This window comes from Argopecten irradians, chromosome 6 (genome assembly GCF_041381155.1).
Source record: "Argopecten irradians isolate NY chromosome 6, Ai_NY, whole genome shotgun sequence".
In the NCBI taxonomy this organism is placed as follows: Eukaryota; Metazoa; Mollusca; class Bivalvia; order Pectinida; family Pectinidae; genus Argopecten; species Argopecten irradians.
In genome coordinates, this window is record NC_091139.1 from 25,347,085 (window position 1) to 25,366,051 (window position 18,967).

The 18,967-nt window shown below is 35.3% G+C and overlaps 2 protein-coding genes across 2 annotated transcripts in view; one reads left to right on the forward strand and one right to left on the reverse strand.

The window, feature by feature from the left end:
• The window catches only part of LOC138325436 (trafficking protein particle complex subunit 13-like), a 118,699-nt gene that overhangs the window by 18,885 nt on the left and 80,847 nt on the right, over positions 1-18,967 (forward strand). The window lies entirely within an intron of this gene.
• LOC138325435 (uncharacterized) overlaps positions 1-18,967 on the reverse strand; it is a 29,913-nt gene that overhangs the window by 8,855 nt on the left and 2,091 nt on the right. The window contains exons 2-3 of the mRNA XM_069271105.1: positions 13,931-16,688; positions 3,618-3,789 (exon numbers count right to left, since the gene is read on the reverse strand). Of these exons, the coding sequence (XP_069127206.1) occupies positions 3,618-3,789; positions 13,931-15,055 (1,297 nt within the window). The 5' untranslated portion in view covers positions 15,056-16,688. The remainder of the gene's footprint in view (positions 1-3,617; positions 3,790-13,930; positions 16,689-18,967) is intronic.

Here is an 18,967-nt window from a genome sequence, read left to right on the forward strand (position 1 = left end):
ATTCTTGAAAAATGCTGTCTTAGTACACAGGTGTGTGGTATCTTGTGTCAAGATAGTATCTGTAAATATTGACATTTTGGATACCTTTGGATGGATTTCCTATGGATACCATCTGGCATAGTTTATTACCGATGTCACCTTTAAATGACCTTGAGAGAGCCACTAGGGTCTTAGACACCATATAAAAGCATTGGGAGAGAGAGCTATTAGAGTAGTATGAGGATGAATACTAGGTGTAATAGCTTTTTGGTGACAGATTTCTTTTTGTTTGTTGTTAATAACAGAAACCCAAGGTGACAGATTTTGATCATTTCCCCTCATTTCTGAAAAAAATTATTATGAAGACATTCATGTAGGTAATGAGGTATGCCTGTTACTGCTTCAAGAAATGTTTCTCACATTTTTTAGAAGATTTCCGTTTGGCATAGATCTTAGCTCAAAGACTCCAAATCACATCTTTCAAGCAGAGTCTCGTGAGGGGTATGTGTTATATGAAATTCTGATATGTCTATGCAGTACATGCATATTTCCTCCAACAGAGAACTCGGATGAAGTTACTTGTGACATATATTTTGCTATAAACATATTGCAGCAGTAATTTGTGTCAGTGGATGAGGCTGCTAACACAATTAAGTGTGTTATGTATATTGTACAAAGGCTACAGATGCTGACAGCGATAGGGAGGTGGGCGTTATATGGCGATAGTTTCCCTCTGATCTAACCACATAGCTTCATGCTCCTCCAATACTAATTGCAGAACTGTCCACATCTGAGAACTTGCATGTACATAATCAATTTGTAATTGTGCATAGCTTATGCTGTGATTAGTTACATGCTCCTGGTAGCAAAATAATCTGCCAGACTATCCTTTGCAAAAGTCTCACATTCTAATTTGTGCTGGTGGAGATACACTAGCAGTTTGTCACCATGGTATAGAAAGGCTTTTATCTATGAATCTTGATCACATTTAAGATTTTAAAACATTGCCTTTTTATGTTATGCCTACCACAAACTAGAGGAAGATACATGTTCAATTGCTTTCCATCTTGCCCCCCCCCCCCCCCCCCCCCCAGTAAATATATGTAGGTGGGTGCATTAATGTTAAGATTATTGATTTTTCTACCATTACTTTGACCCATCTTTGGGTCATGGCGGCTGAGTCTGAGTCTGAGTCCTTAAAGTGTGTGACATTACCAGTCCATGTAATGGAACACAACAGTCAAATGGTCTACTAGGTGTCTGACATTCTACCATTAGATATAGTCACTCCTGGGCTTTATGGACAGTCAAATGGTTTACTAGCTGTCTGACATTCTACCATTAGATATAGCCACTCCTGGGCTGTAAGGACAATCAAATGGTTTACTAGGTGTTTGACATTCTACCATTAGATATAGTCACTCCTGGGCTTTATGGACAGTCAAATGGTTTACTAGCTGTCTGACATTCTACCACTCCTGGGCTTTAAGGACAGTCAAATGATTTACTAGGTGTCTGACATTCTACCGTTAGATATAGCCACTCCTGGGCTGTAAGGACAATCAAATGGTTTACTAGGTGTTTGACATTCTACCATTAGATATAGTCACTCCTGGGCTTTATGGACAGTCAAATGGTTTACTAGCTGTCTGACATTCTACCATTAGATATAGCCACTCCTGGGCTGTAAGGACAATCAAATGGTGTACTAGGTGTTTGACATTCTACCATTAGTATATCTACCTAATTAGTCACTCCTGGGCTTTAGGACAGTCAAATGGTTTACTAGTGCTTCTTGACTGATCAAATGGTTTACGTTGTTATGCAGGAGTCTGACATTCTACATTAGATATAGCCACTCTGGGCTTAGGAATCAAATGGTTTACTAGGTGTCTGACATTCTACCATTAGATATAGCCACTCCTGGGCTGTAAGGACAGTCAAATGGTTTACTAGGTGTCTGACATTCTACCATTAGATATAGTCACTCCTGGGCTTTATGGACAGTCAAATGGTTTACTAGCTGTCTGACATTCTACCATTAGATATAGCCACTCCTGGGCTGTAAGGACAGTCAAATGGTTTACTAGGTGTCTGACATTCTACCATTAGATATAGCCACTCCTGGGCTGTAAGGACAGTCAAATGGTTTACTAGGTGTCTGACATTCTACCATTAGATATAGCCACTCATGGGCTGTAAGGACAGTCAAATGGTTTACTAGGTGTCTGACATTCTACCATTAGATATAGCCACTCATGGGCTGTAAGGACAGTCAAATGGTTTACTTGGTGTCTGAAATTCTACCATTAGATATAGCCACTCCTGGGCTGTAAGGACAGTCAAATGGTTTACTAGGTGTCTGACATTCTACCATTAGATATAGCCACTCATGGGCTGTAAGGACAGTCAAATGGTTTACTAGGTGTCTGAAATTCTACCATTAGATATAGCCACTCCTGGGCTGTAAGGACAGTCAAATGGTTTACTTGGTGTCTGAAATTCTACCATTAGATATAGCCACTCCTGGGCTGTAAGGACAGTCAAATGGTTTACTGGTGTCTGAAATTCTACCATTAGATATAGCCACTCCTGGGCTGTAAGGACAGTCAAATGGTTTACTTGGTGTCTGAAATTCTACCATTAGATATAGCCACTCATGGGCTGTAAGGACAGTCAAATGGTTTACTTGGTGTCTGAAATTCTACCATTAGATATAGCCACTCCTGGGCTGTAAGGACAGTCAAATGGTTTACTTGGTGTCTGAAATTCTACCATTAGATATAGCCACTCCTGGGCCGTAAGAATGATGTCTTTTTAGTGTATGTACATGTATGACCAACATATGATGGTCATTTCTGTATCATCGTCATCCATTAACTTAAGTGGTGGAAGTGGTATTTTGAGATCTCTGTCAATGCTTAAGAAAATTCTAAACTTAAAAATTCTTTGATTTACGATTTATGGAAAAGTAGAGATTCTGAACTTCTTGTTTAGAGTTAATGTTCTCTTCTGATGATGATGAATGAATGCAATGTAGACTTGAAGCTTTTATGCCTGCAGTTATCTAAAATGTTCTTTGTTGAAAGGAGCTAGAGTGGAGAAGTCATATTGCTCATTGGGTTGTAGGGATGGTGGGATCTGGGAGTAAGTTTGTCCAATTGATAAAGAAAACAAAAAACCGATAAACAACAAATGTTGGGAAACAAGATACACTTCTTGTCTTAATTGTTGGTAATAGCTTTGAAATTGGAACATAATGGAAACAGTTTAGGTTTTGAGTGTCTGTCAGAAAAAAACCCAGAACCCCACAAGGTGTTTTGACATCTATGATAATGTACTTTTGATTTTAAATATTTTTTGGTCATGATCTTCTGAGTAGGTTATTAAAAGTTTTCATGTTCATACCGTGTTTTGTATAATAACTAAAGGATATGGCAAACAATAGATGATGTCAAACATAATGGTAATACTTGTCAAACGTTCCATTTGACTGGACAGGCAAAGGGGCCAATGTAAACCTTATGTAATTTATTTATTTTAAGGTGTTTTACGTATGTAATTGGTATCAACAAATTCTCATTCTGCATCCAAGATTGTATGTAATTATACCCAGCCTGATATACAATGCATCTTACCAAGCATGACGATGATGCTGAGGAGGTTCATAGCGAGGCTGAGAGGAAGATCTGCTTGACTGACCACAACTGCGACATGGCCAAGCCCGCCACCTGGAACACAGGCCACGCATAGCAGACCAAACCGAATGTCAAATTCTAGAGGAAGCATCATGGCTATACCGAAGGCAAGCTGAAAAAGATAAAAGTTCTATATAAAATTATGGCAAAAAGTACTTTTACACTACAACCATGGAATAAGGAGAGGGCAAATATAGTCACCATGAAATGAGGGCAAATAAAGTCACCATGAAATGAGGAGAGGGCAAATAGTTTTACCCATGTCTATCTACTCACTAAATGGAGACTTGAAATTGTAGAAAAAGAAAATAACAGATACCGGTATTTCCTTGTCTCAGATTTGTTGAAATTCTAATCTTATACCAGCATCATAACAATTCATCTTATAGACTGTAGTTCTATATGTATTGAAAAATTACATTTGAATAAGCTGATTCAAGTTTCCATGATGCTAACATTTCTTGTAGCAAATAATTTGGATATACCGTATTCGACCCAATAAGCGCCCAGGGTGTTTAAAAAAATTGAAAAAATATGAAAAGGTGCTAATAAGACGAAACTATTGCAAATCTAGACAGTATTTTGTAGTTTTGGTCTTTATTTATGCGTGAATTATTGAAATCGAGGCTTAAAAAAAGGGGGGAGGGCGCTTATAGGGACATGGGCGCTTATTGGGTCGAACACGGTATGTAAACAATTGGATGGTTTCTGTTATGTGTTTAAATAGAGGAAGACTAAGGATTAATTTGTGTCTGCATTTATAAACAGAAAATGCAGTCCTATCATATGAAACAAACATTTCAATAATAAATGATGTGGACAAGTTGATTTCTATGCTAATGCTCATGGGTAATGTTTATAGAGAATTAGCCTAAGCTTCCGAACAGTTGATTCTGTTTCCGATACCATTATCGTTCTATGCGAAAATAAAGGAACTGACATCAGATGCGATATACTGCATCGAAATGTCAGAAATCTTTACCGAAATTATTTTGAATGAGAAGTGTAATGGTGTTATTGTATTAACTGGTCAGGTGACATCATGTGTCCAATCAGAAGAAAGTATTTATGACAGCAATGTTACAAATGGCAGCGATTTGCAACGTCCTAATGAACTGGATGCAGTACCAGGTTTTCGTGTTGCCGCATTATTTTACTGCAACTAATATTTATTAGCTGAAAGAAATGGCTCAGAGCTCTAGGGATATCTCCACAGATTGGTTTATCGAGAGAAGTGATGTATGCATTTCAGTCACATTTGTTTACACATAAGTTTAACAGTCCATACAAGACATGCACTATGCCATTCATTTTCACAAAGATGTCTTCAAAAGATCTTTTTGGTATGTACTCGGTGTTTCTATTGAAAATTGAGATTTTTTGTGTAAATATATTAACTTAACCTTTATGATTTATACCTATACTGTAATTAAGCAATCAAAATGTAATGTTTTTTCACTCCATTTGTTTAACCAATAAAAAGCAAAGCTACATGCACTTGAATACAAAGAAGGGTTCATATTTTCCATTTATAAACAATACTTTGGTATATGATGGAAATTCTTGAATAAAGGTTTTAATTTCTATTACGTTTTGGTAATAGAACTCTATGTCCATAAAACTCCACTTTGAAATCTTTTCATTTTGATAATTATATTGTATTTTTATGAAGTGGGACAAATTGATTTTGGTACTCAGTTTACCCATATGCCTCTATCAAAACTGATGAATTCTACTTAAGATACAAAACAAACCCACTCTCCTCCATAATATTCTGAAAATTTAGACTAGCTCCAAAAAAATATTTGGGATTATAAACCTTAAATTGCCATATTGGGATACCCTGGGTTCAAATCTTAAAGTAAACAATTTATACAGTATTAGAAAAAGATCTTTTCAGAGCTGATGGTGAATCCTACTTTCTTTGAAAAACATAGTGAACATTATGTATAATGTTGCTTATGGTTTGTTGCCTAATATTCTGTTGAATTCAGGTCTACACTTGAGCTTTAATTTCAACATACAGGTACGTCAAACTGTTGCAAATGAACTAAGGTAATTTATTGTATTCCTGGTAATTAGCAATAGTTACTATAACACATCATGACATTATTTCCTTAAATATCTCCCGATAAATCAAGATGTATTCATAACTTTCTATGATTTATGGAGATCAGCCACGAAGAGCTTTCTCTCGCATGCAAGCTTTGCTCCATGATATAAGATATCAAGAATCGCAGCAAGTCAGCAGTATAATTACAATAAACACCAAACTTGTGAAAAGATAATTTGTTTAAGTGCTGAAATCTTCACATTCCTTGTAATAATCTGTAAGTGATTAAACACCACTCTAAGCATTCGCTGTTGAAGAAGTTGATAAGATAAAAACAAATCTAAGCGTAATAATGTGTCTCATGGTCGTGGCTTCCAGTACTGGTCTGGATATTGATTCTCAAACCCACAAATCCACCGACTTGGCGGTGGATTTCTGTTATCAGATTGTAGAACCAGAGTCGTATGACTGGTCATAGCAATTTGCCAGGCAGTGCTGTTTTTTTTCTCCTTTGTGTACAAAAATTTAGATAAATTGTGCTTATTTCTTATCCATATTTCCAGTATTTTGTACAATTACTTCTGCGTTTTGATTCAGTTCTAATCCTCATTATTTTTCAGTCTTTATAGTATATATGAAGGATGAAAATGTTTTAACTGATCCCTCTATCTTTTTGAGTTTGCAAGTTGATACTTTAACACTTTGAATTAAATGCAGACGAATGTAAAGGTGTTGATATTCTTATTGGCCTGTACTGATTCCATCTATGATAACCTTATTTCCCCTTACTAAAGATATCAGTCAAGTATTTTTATAGGTTCGATATTCAATACCATCAACATGAAACCAACAAAAATTGTTCTAATTTCATATATTGTACAGTAAATTCCTATTTGGCATTTTGAAGTGGAAAAAAAAATCAGGCATGTAAACCAAAAACTCAGAGAAAGCAGCGATTCTTAATGAAAACCAGAGCTTAATTTAGGAATAATAATGATGTCATCAACAGAATGACCCCGGCTACGACCTTGAAGTTTTCCTTCAAAACATTGTTTATGATACTGAATTTGTAATTGTCCTCATTATTGACTAAAATGTTTCATCAGTTTCAGTGACCTTGACATTGTGGTTTTTAGCTGATCTCTGTTTAAGAACATCCCTAGCTGCTACTAAACGTTACAACACCAGTACTAATTGTTATTTTGGCCTTTGGCATTTCACGATTATCAGACTACATCAAATTGAGAAGGCAGAATCAGCACTTGTTTTCAAAACAGAGGCTTTATTCCTTTTTGTACCAATAACATCAAAATATTTTTGATTGGTATTTAATTTTCTAAAAGAAAAAAAGACAGAAACCTAAGTTAGAATCTTCAAAACGTACAAATCATTCGTTTGATTTTTTTAAAGCAGATATAGCTTTATTTTCGCCAAAACCTCAAGTATCAAAATCTGTACACATGTTGACCTTTCTTTATGGTTTCCTTGCTTTAGGAAGAAAACAACTTTTTTGGAAGAAAATATTTTAGATTTGTAAATATGTTTAAATCAATTTAGTCCTTTTTTTCGGTGAGAGAAATGCTATCAGTAGCAGCTGTATCCATTACCCACAGGTGCCCAATTCCGACACAAATTTATTCATAGCAATCAGAATGTTCAGGAAATGTTTATTGACGGCATTGTGATGGCGTCGAGTTGCAGCCCTGTTTGTCACTCCGGGATTTCGTTTGCGCTGGCTTGCATGCCAGGTCAACTGTCGAAAGATAATGGACATCTCATGATGGAGTATGAATGTTTTATTTAGGGCTGATCAGTACCGACACCTTACTGCAGAAAGGCCTATTCTCTGACCACCGATTGCCTGTTATTGATTCCAGAGCTATATTTAGGTCACAAATGAAACATGGGAATTCTTTTTAGTCCTTCGTGGTGTGAACAACTTGCACATCATGTAAAATTCTTGCCTGATTTACTGTTTTTAGCAAGTTGTAAATAAACAGCCAAATAAAGAATCTCCAAGGAATATCCACCGGAAGAAATTGATTTATTATCCTATCTAATTTGTTTATAGATTTGCTTGATGTCATTTTTTTCCAATCTTGCTAGCATTTCCTGTGTACATTGATGCAATTCGAGAGGAATTACCAAGATCAAGAAGTTTTTCCTGTAGGTTTATACTTTTCTATCAGAAGCAAATTATATTCAAGTATGTGAAGGAATACTCTTGAAGTATACCAGGAAAATTATAGATCAATCAAAATTAGGCCAATCAGATCAGAGATGAAATTGACATAAGCCAATCAGATGAAAGAATTGAAAGACCAATGAAAAAATTCAAACCAGAAGAGAAATGAAACTGTCACAGGCCAATCAGGTGAAGTATGAAAATGATCAGCCAATCTAAAGATAGATGAAACAAACAGGCCAATCAGATAAGAGATGAAATTGACTGGCCAATCAGGTGATATGTAAGATTGATATGCCAATCAGGTGAAAGATAAAATTGACAGGCCAATCAGATGAGAGATGAAACTAAACAGCGAATCAGGAGAGAGATGGATCAATCAATTGACCAATGGAAGTTTAAGTTCCTAAGAGGTTAATTTTACGTTGATTGATATGCACATTTATCAATAGAGAAACAAGAAAATGATAGATGTTAACACCACAATAGCATATGATATATCTGATGAAAAATAAGGCTGTTATTGGGAGAATAACGATGGAAAAATGTCTTTACACTGAATGGAAATTGTCATTGGATGGATAAATTGATTAGAATTGATTTCCTTTTCTTTAGCCATTCTATGTTTTTTCTCTTAGCGGTCTGATGAAATTGCCAATAAATTTCTGATTGAATCACAATAAGGAGTTGCCAGACAACCTAACTAATGATGACTGTATTGTATGCCATTATGACCAAACTGGCGACTCTGCAATTATTTTCCTCCCCATAAAGTTAGAGAAACACAGTCAGGTATCTTCTTGAGTGTTTCTGAATGGCTATTAACTGAAGTGCATTCAAAGGGTCAATTCATCTCATGCAGGATCGAACAAAGAATTGTGCACAATTTATCACGGAAAAAATCATTCTACTTTTATTTATTTATTTAATATGGATTTGTTTGCTGAAGCTTTTCTTTGAGCCCAGATTTCTATATAACGGTATGATATACCACCCAATTCAACACTGTCTGCATTCATGCCTTTACAAGCTAAGATGAAATGATAAATTGCCCAAATGTACAATGTCTTTAAAATGCCAAATGTGGAGGCAATTTTGGTGGTGTCTGTATTTTTCCGAGTACTGTTTCGGGAGTAACTATGTACAATGATTGTTAGCATATAAGCTCATGCCTACTTTGGTAATTGAAGCTGCTTTCTCATTTGGTGCAGTTTTAGTTATCAGTCCTTAGAAAAATGGTAGGGGCATTTCAGTAATTACTCTGAAAAGGTGGGGGAAGTGTGGAACTGACTGCTGTTTACTTACTTAATGGCGCATAAACCACAAATTCCAAAGAGAATGATAACCAAATCATAATGTTTTGATGAAACTAAGAAAAATGAAGAAGAATCCAGGAAGGTCACTTTTGAATATAATTTTGATGATGTACATTAAGTATTATGATATGCTCTTAGAGTTCTTTGGCATTTAAAGTCAGTTATTATTGACAATTTCTGTTCATATTCTATGCAGTTTTCTTAATATTGCTAAAATTTCTTTCCTTGTTCAGATTGTGTTTTAGCATAGCTATGGTAAACTTCAGACTTCAGAAAATTGTCTTTACTTTCAACTGCATTAAAATGTTGCTTTAAAAGAGACTCTATTGGCAGTGAATCATTACAATAGTTCCAATTATACAAAATACTGCTGCTGGTTACATTATCTTCATATCATTAACAAGGATTTTCTTCAAATGTTGCATGTACGTAAACAAAATGGTGGCTAGCTGCCTTCAGGATTAAACTTCCAGATAACATTTTCTGATATGGACTGTAAGAATACACTATAGAGAAAGTCTGTTGTATACTTTATTTTTTAAGACAACAGTTGAATTATAGAAACCAGAATCTGTCGTTTTATCTTAGTTGATTGCACTGTTGATACTGGTATACTATCCGGGATCATCATATGCATAGAAAAAAGTCGTTGACATGATTCTATGGGCTCAAGTAAACACTCCAAAGAAATGTTGCCAAGAACAATGGAAGAAGCAAAGAATGTTTGTAGAAGAGCTCTTTCTCTGATAAACAGACACCAATTTCCTTTTCTTGTATCAAATATGTTTGATCAGTTTAGCACTGGTAAATATTTATTGCTACATGAGATCTGATTCTTCTGGAGGCATCTCACCATGAGCAGTTGCTTGCAATCGGCTTATAGAATGTCATTGACCTAGTATGAAAATATCATTATGATGCACCCCCCATAAAATGTGTAAAAAATGACTTGGTCTTGGCCTGTCCTATATCGCCAAGATCAGTTGCTATCAGCTGAGGGATATGTCATTGACCGATATATTATTATAGGGAAAAGATTTGGAAGTCTTTAACTTATTGCTGTATTAATTAGCTTATGGTTTTGGTACTCCTGGTTGATCATATAGGCTGGTAGAAGTCAAGCATAATGGATTTATTTGGTGTACTTTAGTAAAGAATTGTCAGCTGGCAAATGTCAATTCTAAAGGTTGTATTGATATCTTAAGAAATGTTTAAATAACTTTTAATATCTTTTGTGAAAAAGTCAAATATCAACAGCCTTGTGAACTTTTGTGTATTTCTCAGAACCTTGTGAATTTTCAGAAACCTTCTGTATGTTATTTATTTAGTAATATTAATTCATTAAGCAGTATAATTTCATGAAGAATGGAAACCTAGCCAAGGTTTGAAATGGCTCATAGGTCATTATTTTGACTATAGACCATTCTAAGGTTACTTGAATTTCATTCCGGTTTGAATTAAAAAAGAAGAAAAGATTCAACAAGTGTTCCAATACTTCCAATGTATTCCGTGTTTATTTTATGTATAACCCAGGATTGTGGTCCTGTTGAAGCTTGCTCCGTGAAAGGGCCATGAAGCCTATATAAACTACTGTATACTCTGCATTTCTTTATACTCTGCAAAATGTGTATGATAAAATTTTATTGTCAAATATTTCATCAATAGGATTCATTCCAACAAACAGAATGCTTTAAACAAATAAAAAAAAAAAAAAAATTACCATAATGTAAGGCTAAAAAAATGGCAATTCTATGAATAAGAATTATTAAAATGCGTTCAAAAGTATTATTTTCACAATGGTTCATAATTCCTGTAGAAGCTGATAAAATCTTACAAAAATGAATGTTTCATATCTTTAATTGCTGTCATAACTTTACAAATCAAGAAATCCCTAAAACTTATGGTCACTAAAAAACAATTATACAAAAAGTTATCCTAAAACTTATAATCTCTAAAACTTGTGGTCTCTAAACATATGGTTACTGAAACATATGGTCTCTGTTTTTAATATATGAGCCACTGGCCATCAAACAATTACGAGACTGAAACCCACAGGTGAAAATATTGCCAGGTACTGACTGTAGGTCAGTAGTTTATCTCAGGGTACTTTGGCTTTACTCCGTCTCCTGAACCTTGCATAACCTTAAATGATCCTGACTGTTAATAGGGGGTAAAAATTAACCTTATACAATCTTACCATAGATAAATGTTTTATTGAAATCAGATTGTCTGTCTACTTGAACATTATTGTAACACAAGTAACATGTTGCCTTTATCAGCAATTCCAAGAATCATATGAATTAACCTGCTGAATTATTATCTTCAGATTTATTTAAAATGTCAAAATGTACATCTGTCAATGTTAGCTAAAGAAAAATTATCCTTTCAGAGAGGAACAGTTATAAGTGCATCTGTCAGCATCTGCCTTAGAAAACCCTTCAAACTATCAATATGGACTGCACTTAAATTGTTTTAGATCTGTTCATTTAAGTTCTGAGGGTAGAAAAGGGTTTTTAAAGTGCTCGTCTGTAGAATGCTTTAGAGGGATTTATTGATTGAAAACATAAACAACAGGAAAGCATTCATCAACTTCTTGAAAAAGTATTGCATGGCAATTTCAAAACTTTTTGAAGGTGCAATTTGTGGGCAAATAATTTAGCTTGGATGTTCCTGCAGAAGGGAATGATAGTGTGCTTTTGTAAAATAGAATTATCAATCCAAAATTGTAAAATTGTAGCTTCTCATGTTTTAGGGATGTCTATGTAAAATTACTTTCTGTGGAAAAAAATCCTTAGAAATGACCCCAAAGTAATCTGAATGTCCAATACCTTTAAATGTCTGGTTCCATTTTCTTCTCACAAATTAAAGTATTCTTTGAGACAGTCTGATAAGTGAATTTACATGTAATATCACATTCTGTCTGTCTATGTAATAAAGGCTTAATTATTATTCCAGCGTCATCATTTAACGAATACACATGATATAATATAAATGCATCACTGTGTCTGTTCCAAATATGAAAAAATGTTGTGGTTTTGGATGTTATTTATATCTGGTTATACACATTTATCAGGTACTAAGGTGCTAATTTAATTCCCTGTGATCAGTGAACACCACTAGTATGTTTGTGAGTAGCGTCTGGTGCCTGGGGATCCATACTGGTGGCCATTTTGTATTGTGAATGGTGTCAATTTATGTTAATCCATAGCGACACTGAAGGTATTTTTTCTGTGATGATTTTTCTCTGCGATAGGTTGTTGTGCATCAGTAGAGTTTTAACATGGCTATATAAACCTAGCAGATATTGATTATGTGATTACGATTAGTGAGACAAGGAAACGCGCTGGAGAGAGGTATGGAAGAGAATGTGGAACTGTGACAATTGTACACGTACTGCAGACGTTACTATCAAATACTGTCAAGATTTTCACTATCAGATGATGAACATATGTCTTCTGGCATCACAAATAAATTTCACCATAGCTCTTCATCAACATAATTTTGGCTTCATGTCATAAGTGATCCCTTGTTATTACGTCAACAGAATCTGCTGGTGATGGATTTCCTGGCAAGTCGTGATTCTGCCGTTCACATTAGTTACTGACTCTCCCTGTCTATCAAGTTTTTATTGTGTTCTTTTAAGACTAGGTTACATTTACAGATATCAATTTTTAAACAGGAAACAAATTCAAAGAGAAATATTTGGTTTACAAACACCACTATAAAGTGATTAAATTGGTAAATTGGAATGATTGTTAAAGAACAATTCTGTAACTGAAGAATATACCAGCTTGTACTTCAGGACAATTCTTATTTGTTGAAATATATTACACAACCTATGAAGGATTGTTGATTTTTTTTTAAATATTTATGATAAAAAAAAGTACATTTGTAATAAATAGACAATAGAAGAGTTTTGTTAAAGCTGTTGATCATCAGATTGAAATTTGAGGCAACATTGCGGTGAACATTTTCTATTATGCCTATAATCTACATGATGATAACGTTGGTTTTACATAGAATTACAATGTTAGTGATCTTTAGGGTAAGAATAGAAATGTTCGATAAGGTATTGATTTTTAAGTCAACTGTTCCGAGTGATGTGTTGACGCTTTCTGACCTCATATATATATATTGTACATGGATGAATCGTACTCATTGTTGCTGGCTGTAGGCTTTGATGCTGGTATCCTACCTGTGTATACTCATTAATGCTGATCTGTATCGGGGCCATTAAATCAGGACATTACCAATTGATTCAGATTTGACACTGGCTCGTCATAGTAATCACTGTAAATATCACTGAGGTCTGATGCACTTCTAAGATCCTAATCTATGGTAGTACACTGTATACAGAACAATTTTCCCTGTTTACTTATAATACAGCAGCTTATTTAAGACTATTACTATTCGAATATTTATCAATCCTACCTAAGGCATTATAGAATATATGATATATTTATCCCAATATACATAACTTCTGTATCTTCATGACAATCAGCCTATCCTATAATCATATGTTAACAGACAGAATTATAAATCTATATATGTAGATGTCTTCTTTTTACTATGCAATTTTCTATCAATAATCATAATTCAGTTTTATACTTAAGTGTGTACTTTTAGATATCTACTACTGTGATATTTTTGTCTATATACGATATGACCCAACTTCATTTGAGCAAATCAGAACACTTACCACTGGCATCAGTAGGAATTGGCAGCACACACCGATTAGGATGGACATTGGATATTTTAGTTGTCGTTTCAGACTCTCAGTGTCTGTAACACATCCGATTCCAAAACTGATGAGAATGGCTACCGCAGCCGCTGAACAATCAAAAACAAAGTCTGCCGTTTTTGCTTCTCGTGAAGAAGTCATGGTGAATTCGGCATGGGATAAGGGTAGGTATCCCCCCTCGTTAGCACTTTGTTCACTGTCCAGATCCAGGAGAGTAACTGACAAAGTCACATAACCTATATGCATTGCCTCTACGGTAAAATTATACTCCTCATCGAGGTATACATGCATACGAATTTTGTCATAATGATAATCACTGTTATCGTAGAAATTTTTCCGTTTCTTGTTTTTATCCCATTTGTACAACTTAGCGACTTCGCCATTACTGGTTTTAATGACAACCTGGTACCTGCGTCGAGTTACATGGGTACTACCGTTGCCGTTGGTGGCAGCGGTCTGGTGGACAGAGGGCGCACGGTGTGGTGGCAGTGGTGGCAAAGAAGACCCATTGTTCGTCGTACTGGTATTAGCATTATTATTATCATCATATTGATGTGTCGTTGCACTCCGGCCTGATGTAGTTGTACAGTTGAAGATGATGGTCTGATTTGAATTCACTTGCAGTTCATTGATTGATGGTGGGTTAAGGAAGATCTGGAAGGTTTCATTGACGACGCGGGGGGAGAGACTGGCTGCCGGAGTTGGGGACACGTTGAGGAATGACTGTTGTGACTGGAATGTGCTTGTAGTAGTAATATTGCTAGGACTCTTCAGTGCTGCGGACACGGCCAGCACAGTGGAATACAATGAGTAGGGAATCTGGGATGTCGTTGTATTGTGTGATGACTCGTTGGAAGGGGACACTGATACTGCCTTAGCTGCCTGAACGTTCGATATATTGGACTGTAATTTTGTTGATTCTGGGATTGAGTCACTTCCATCCCTGACACCATTCTCCCCCACCCCCAGGGGTTTAGGCGTGTTAGCTGTGATGCCAGGGCTTGAATTGACCAACTTTGGAAGATTTGGGAATATGAGGATAGTTTGGACTATCGTTATGATAGTTTGGTATTTCGTCAACATGTCTGACGACTGGCTGTCAGTCACAGGTTGACTGTAGTGGCTAGGCCTTGATATCAGTGCTGGTACCAAAGCTGGCAGTCCGCTCCACTGGCTCCAATTAGAACTTGTCTATACAGCGTTTGTTACTCCCTGTCAACTCCCATCAATATTGGCTAGTTTTAATCTCTCTCGGGGGAGTATCTGTGGTTCGTTCAATAACAAGGAATTACATGTAGCTGGGCAAACCTGTGACGCAGTGTTATCTCCCTTTAATGATTGATGATCGTACCGGTGATCAGCACTTCATGTATATAAATCCATCACGTATCAAATAAAACAAGGTATATTCAGAAACGTTGTATCATCACCACTGTTTTAAATTAAGTTAAATGAAACTATATGCTTACACTGAAGAAACATCCGATTATGATTTTATCAATATTATAAAATGACACTCTTAATAGTTCTTTTCAAAGCCATCACAAAAGAAATAGAATCACACATGTACACTGACTTTAGAATTGTCTGTAAAGGGCAATCATGTAATGAATAAAATCAAATATGGTGTCTTCTGAAATGTGAATATATTCAGAAGTTGTTCAAAACAATCTATAATCAATTTATCTATAAGCACACTTGTTGGACGTATGAGGGTATTAAATGGCAGGGATCCGACACAGTAATATCCAATTACTGACTGCGTACACACTCTTTATCCCTAGTCAGTAACTGGGTTGGCCATTAATTCACAAAATTGCATTAATTCCATTTATTCACACCATAGTGTGGTATGGTTGTATTTCCAGCTATCACAGAGGTATAGGCCCACTATTTCCAGTTTACATATCACAGAATTAAATCACAAATTGCCTAACAACTTTGCATTACTCATTTGTAGACATGGTTCACTTTGAGGGTACTTCATGAAATCACTTTGTAGATATTCCGATTATAAATCCAAATTGATGTCCATTCAATTTTATCCCTGTAAAAGTGCTGCTACTTTCACAAACACACACAACCAATTTCTTTCCTTAGAATAAAGAATTCCTGAATTTTGCCCTAAATATGTTATAAGTAATTTCCTTCGAGTATATTGCATATATATTGATTAGAAAATAATTAATTTGCTGTAGGCTCACAAATATATGTAAGAAAAAAGCATTCTAATTAGCTGAAGTGAGGTATCGTTACATGACCTACAGCAAATTAAAAACTGTCAATTAATTATAGAGAAACATCTTGGTTGTGTACCCCAGTCACACTCCTTGAGAAAGTTGTCAGACTCGGTAAACTTTGGAGAATTACCACCAGGAGAAATGACGGGACTCAAGTTGCTGAAAGACTCCTTTGTTCCACACATTTCCCTTAGGCCACAATGCTGTTTCACACCTACGGTTTAAATCGTTTTGTACAAACATTATGTTTTCATTTCATTATAAGATTGGTTCCTTTGAAAGAAGCTCTTAATATTTGTAAGCATTTTCTGTCGATATATAAGTGAATTTTCCATATTGTAAACAGTTTTGTCCTCGTTGATTCATATGGTGATGATATAGTCCTCCACTGGGAAGTTTGTGTCTGTCAATCTGGTTACGAACGTCACCACCTTAAATCCAGCACTGTATGTAAGTTCCTGATCTCAGGTTAAAGCCTACAACAAAACAAAATAACATTTATAAGGATATTTTGTTAAGGAAAAACTTCCAATACAGTACTCAGCTACGGACACTTGAAACGAATAACAGAAGATAGACCCCTACACATAATTGTTTAAAGTGTTGGAGGTAGAATTAGCTAGCAATACCTCTATCATCTCATTAATGTTAAATAGTTATTCCTCGGAGGTTGTGTGTTTGTATCATTGATTGGTGTGTGATCACTATAGGAAACTCATCCTCTGGATTGTAGAAGTCATTCACACAGCCTATCAGACACACACAGCCACTTATCCTTCACTTTAAGGGGGTATGCTACTTGGCATCCTTTTTTTGTGTGAGAGTTGACTCCCTTGCACTAATTACAGCCAAATGACAGTTTTATTATAGACCGGAATGACATTTTTGTGTTAAAATTAATCAACACCTTTGAACAAAATCAATAAAATACTATGGGCCTGACTTATGAGTGCCTTGGAGTTTTGATTTTGTATCATATAGTTACCTCCCTAAGAGCAAATGGTGTTCTATAAGCAAAATGTAAACCTGGTTACTAATTAATCAATGTAGAAGAATGCTTCAGTTGATTAGATTTTAAGAGTTACCTCCCTTGAACTTGAATATTAAATTTGCAGTATTTATGATACACTTACAATGATTTAATTAGATTTGATTTCCAATATTAGGAACAAAACAGTAACAAAATGTGTTGAGTTCTATAGACTCGTTCAATAACAGGTGGCTGTTGGCTGTAACTTTATGTATATATTGTTTTACAATACCTGTGGCACATTCTTGTATATGGAGTATGACGGCTGATTTTATAGACACAATGATGGTAGGATTTTGTCCTTGATGAGAATATTACTGCATCCCTGACCTATAAACCATAGATATGAGCTGATGGATACTCCAGTCTGACTGCTAGTAAACCTAGACCAATCATTAGTCGGATCTGAGAATACACTTTTTTTTCTGTATGTTCCAGTGTTTTTATCTGGTTGTTAGGCATTCCTTTCTGTCTACTACTTCTCTAGTCTACTCCACAATCAAAGGGCTACATGTTTATCTTTACAATACTCCTACAATGAATCTGGACTACAATGGCAATAGAACATGTTCTACCACACACCTATAAACCGGAATGTCCGAGGTAAAGCTGGCCGACATTCTACCACTGGACCTTGACCTGGTGGTTGTGGGTTCAAGTTTAACATGGAGAACTCATTCAGGTTGATTGGACATACTATAGCTATAAAGATTTTTTTTCTGTGTTCTCCGCTGTCTTCTGACATAGAAACATTTCTGTATAATATGACACTCATTGTTTATAGGGTATATAAAATAATGTATCAAAACCAAACTCAGATACCTTTGATGTGATTGTACTAATATGCTATGATACAAAATGTCATCACAATGCCATTTGTTGTCTTGATAATTTCTAGGTGATTGTAATGGACTACGGCACTTCAAAAGGATGTTGGCTTTGCATAGTTCACCAATTGAGTTTGCAGTTTTGAAATAGAATAAAAATGAACTTTCTGGAAAATCAACACTTTCAAAGATGAAATTGCTGCTTTGACAATCAAACTTTCAGAAGACTTGAACATTAAGCAAGTATTTCCAGAGAAATTCAAAGTTCCAGCTCTTCAGAGGGATATTGAAGCAAATCTCACCTGCCACATACACATTATAGAATTATTCCTGTATAACACTTGCCATTAAATTCCAAAGGAATCTGAACATTCAATTTTTCCTCTCAAATGCATTCATACTCTATGAAATAAATCAAAACATACCTTGAATAGTATAGATCTGAAAGTTTCTGTCTGGAGTAAACAGATCAGCTAGAAATAAACCAATCTTAAGGAGTATAGCGGTATCTTAAAATTGATAGCTGTTATTGAACGGTGCCTGTTACCTGCGTAATACCTTAGAAAGCGTTATTGCTGTATGGAGAAGGCCTGTCTCTGATTACTTCCTGTGTACTTGCTTTGTTTTTACTACAATACCATCCCTCAATAATCTTAAAATGCTCTATTTATAACAATATCCAGTCTATTGGCCTCCCCCACTTCTCTTAACGTTGGCCATAGTACAGCAAACGTCTACTGAACTCAAGTTTATATTGCACTGGACAGGTAGTACAGGTTCACAGTTTTGAATATAGCAATATTTTATATTATTTTATATTTTATATGTATTTGAATTAATCCTTATTTCTGAGTAACAAAAATATCAAGAAGAAACTAAAGAGAGTTAATTTAGGATT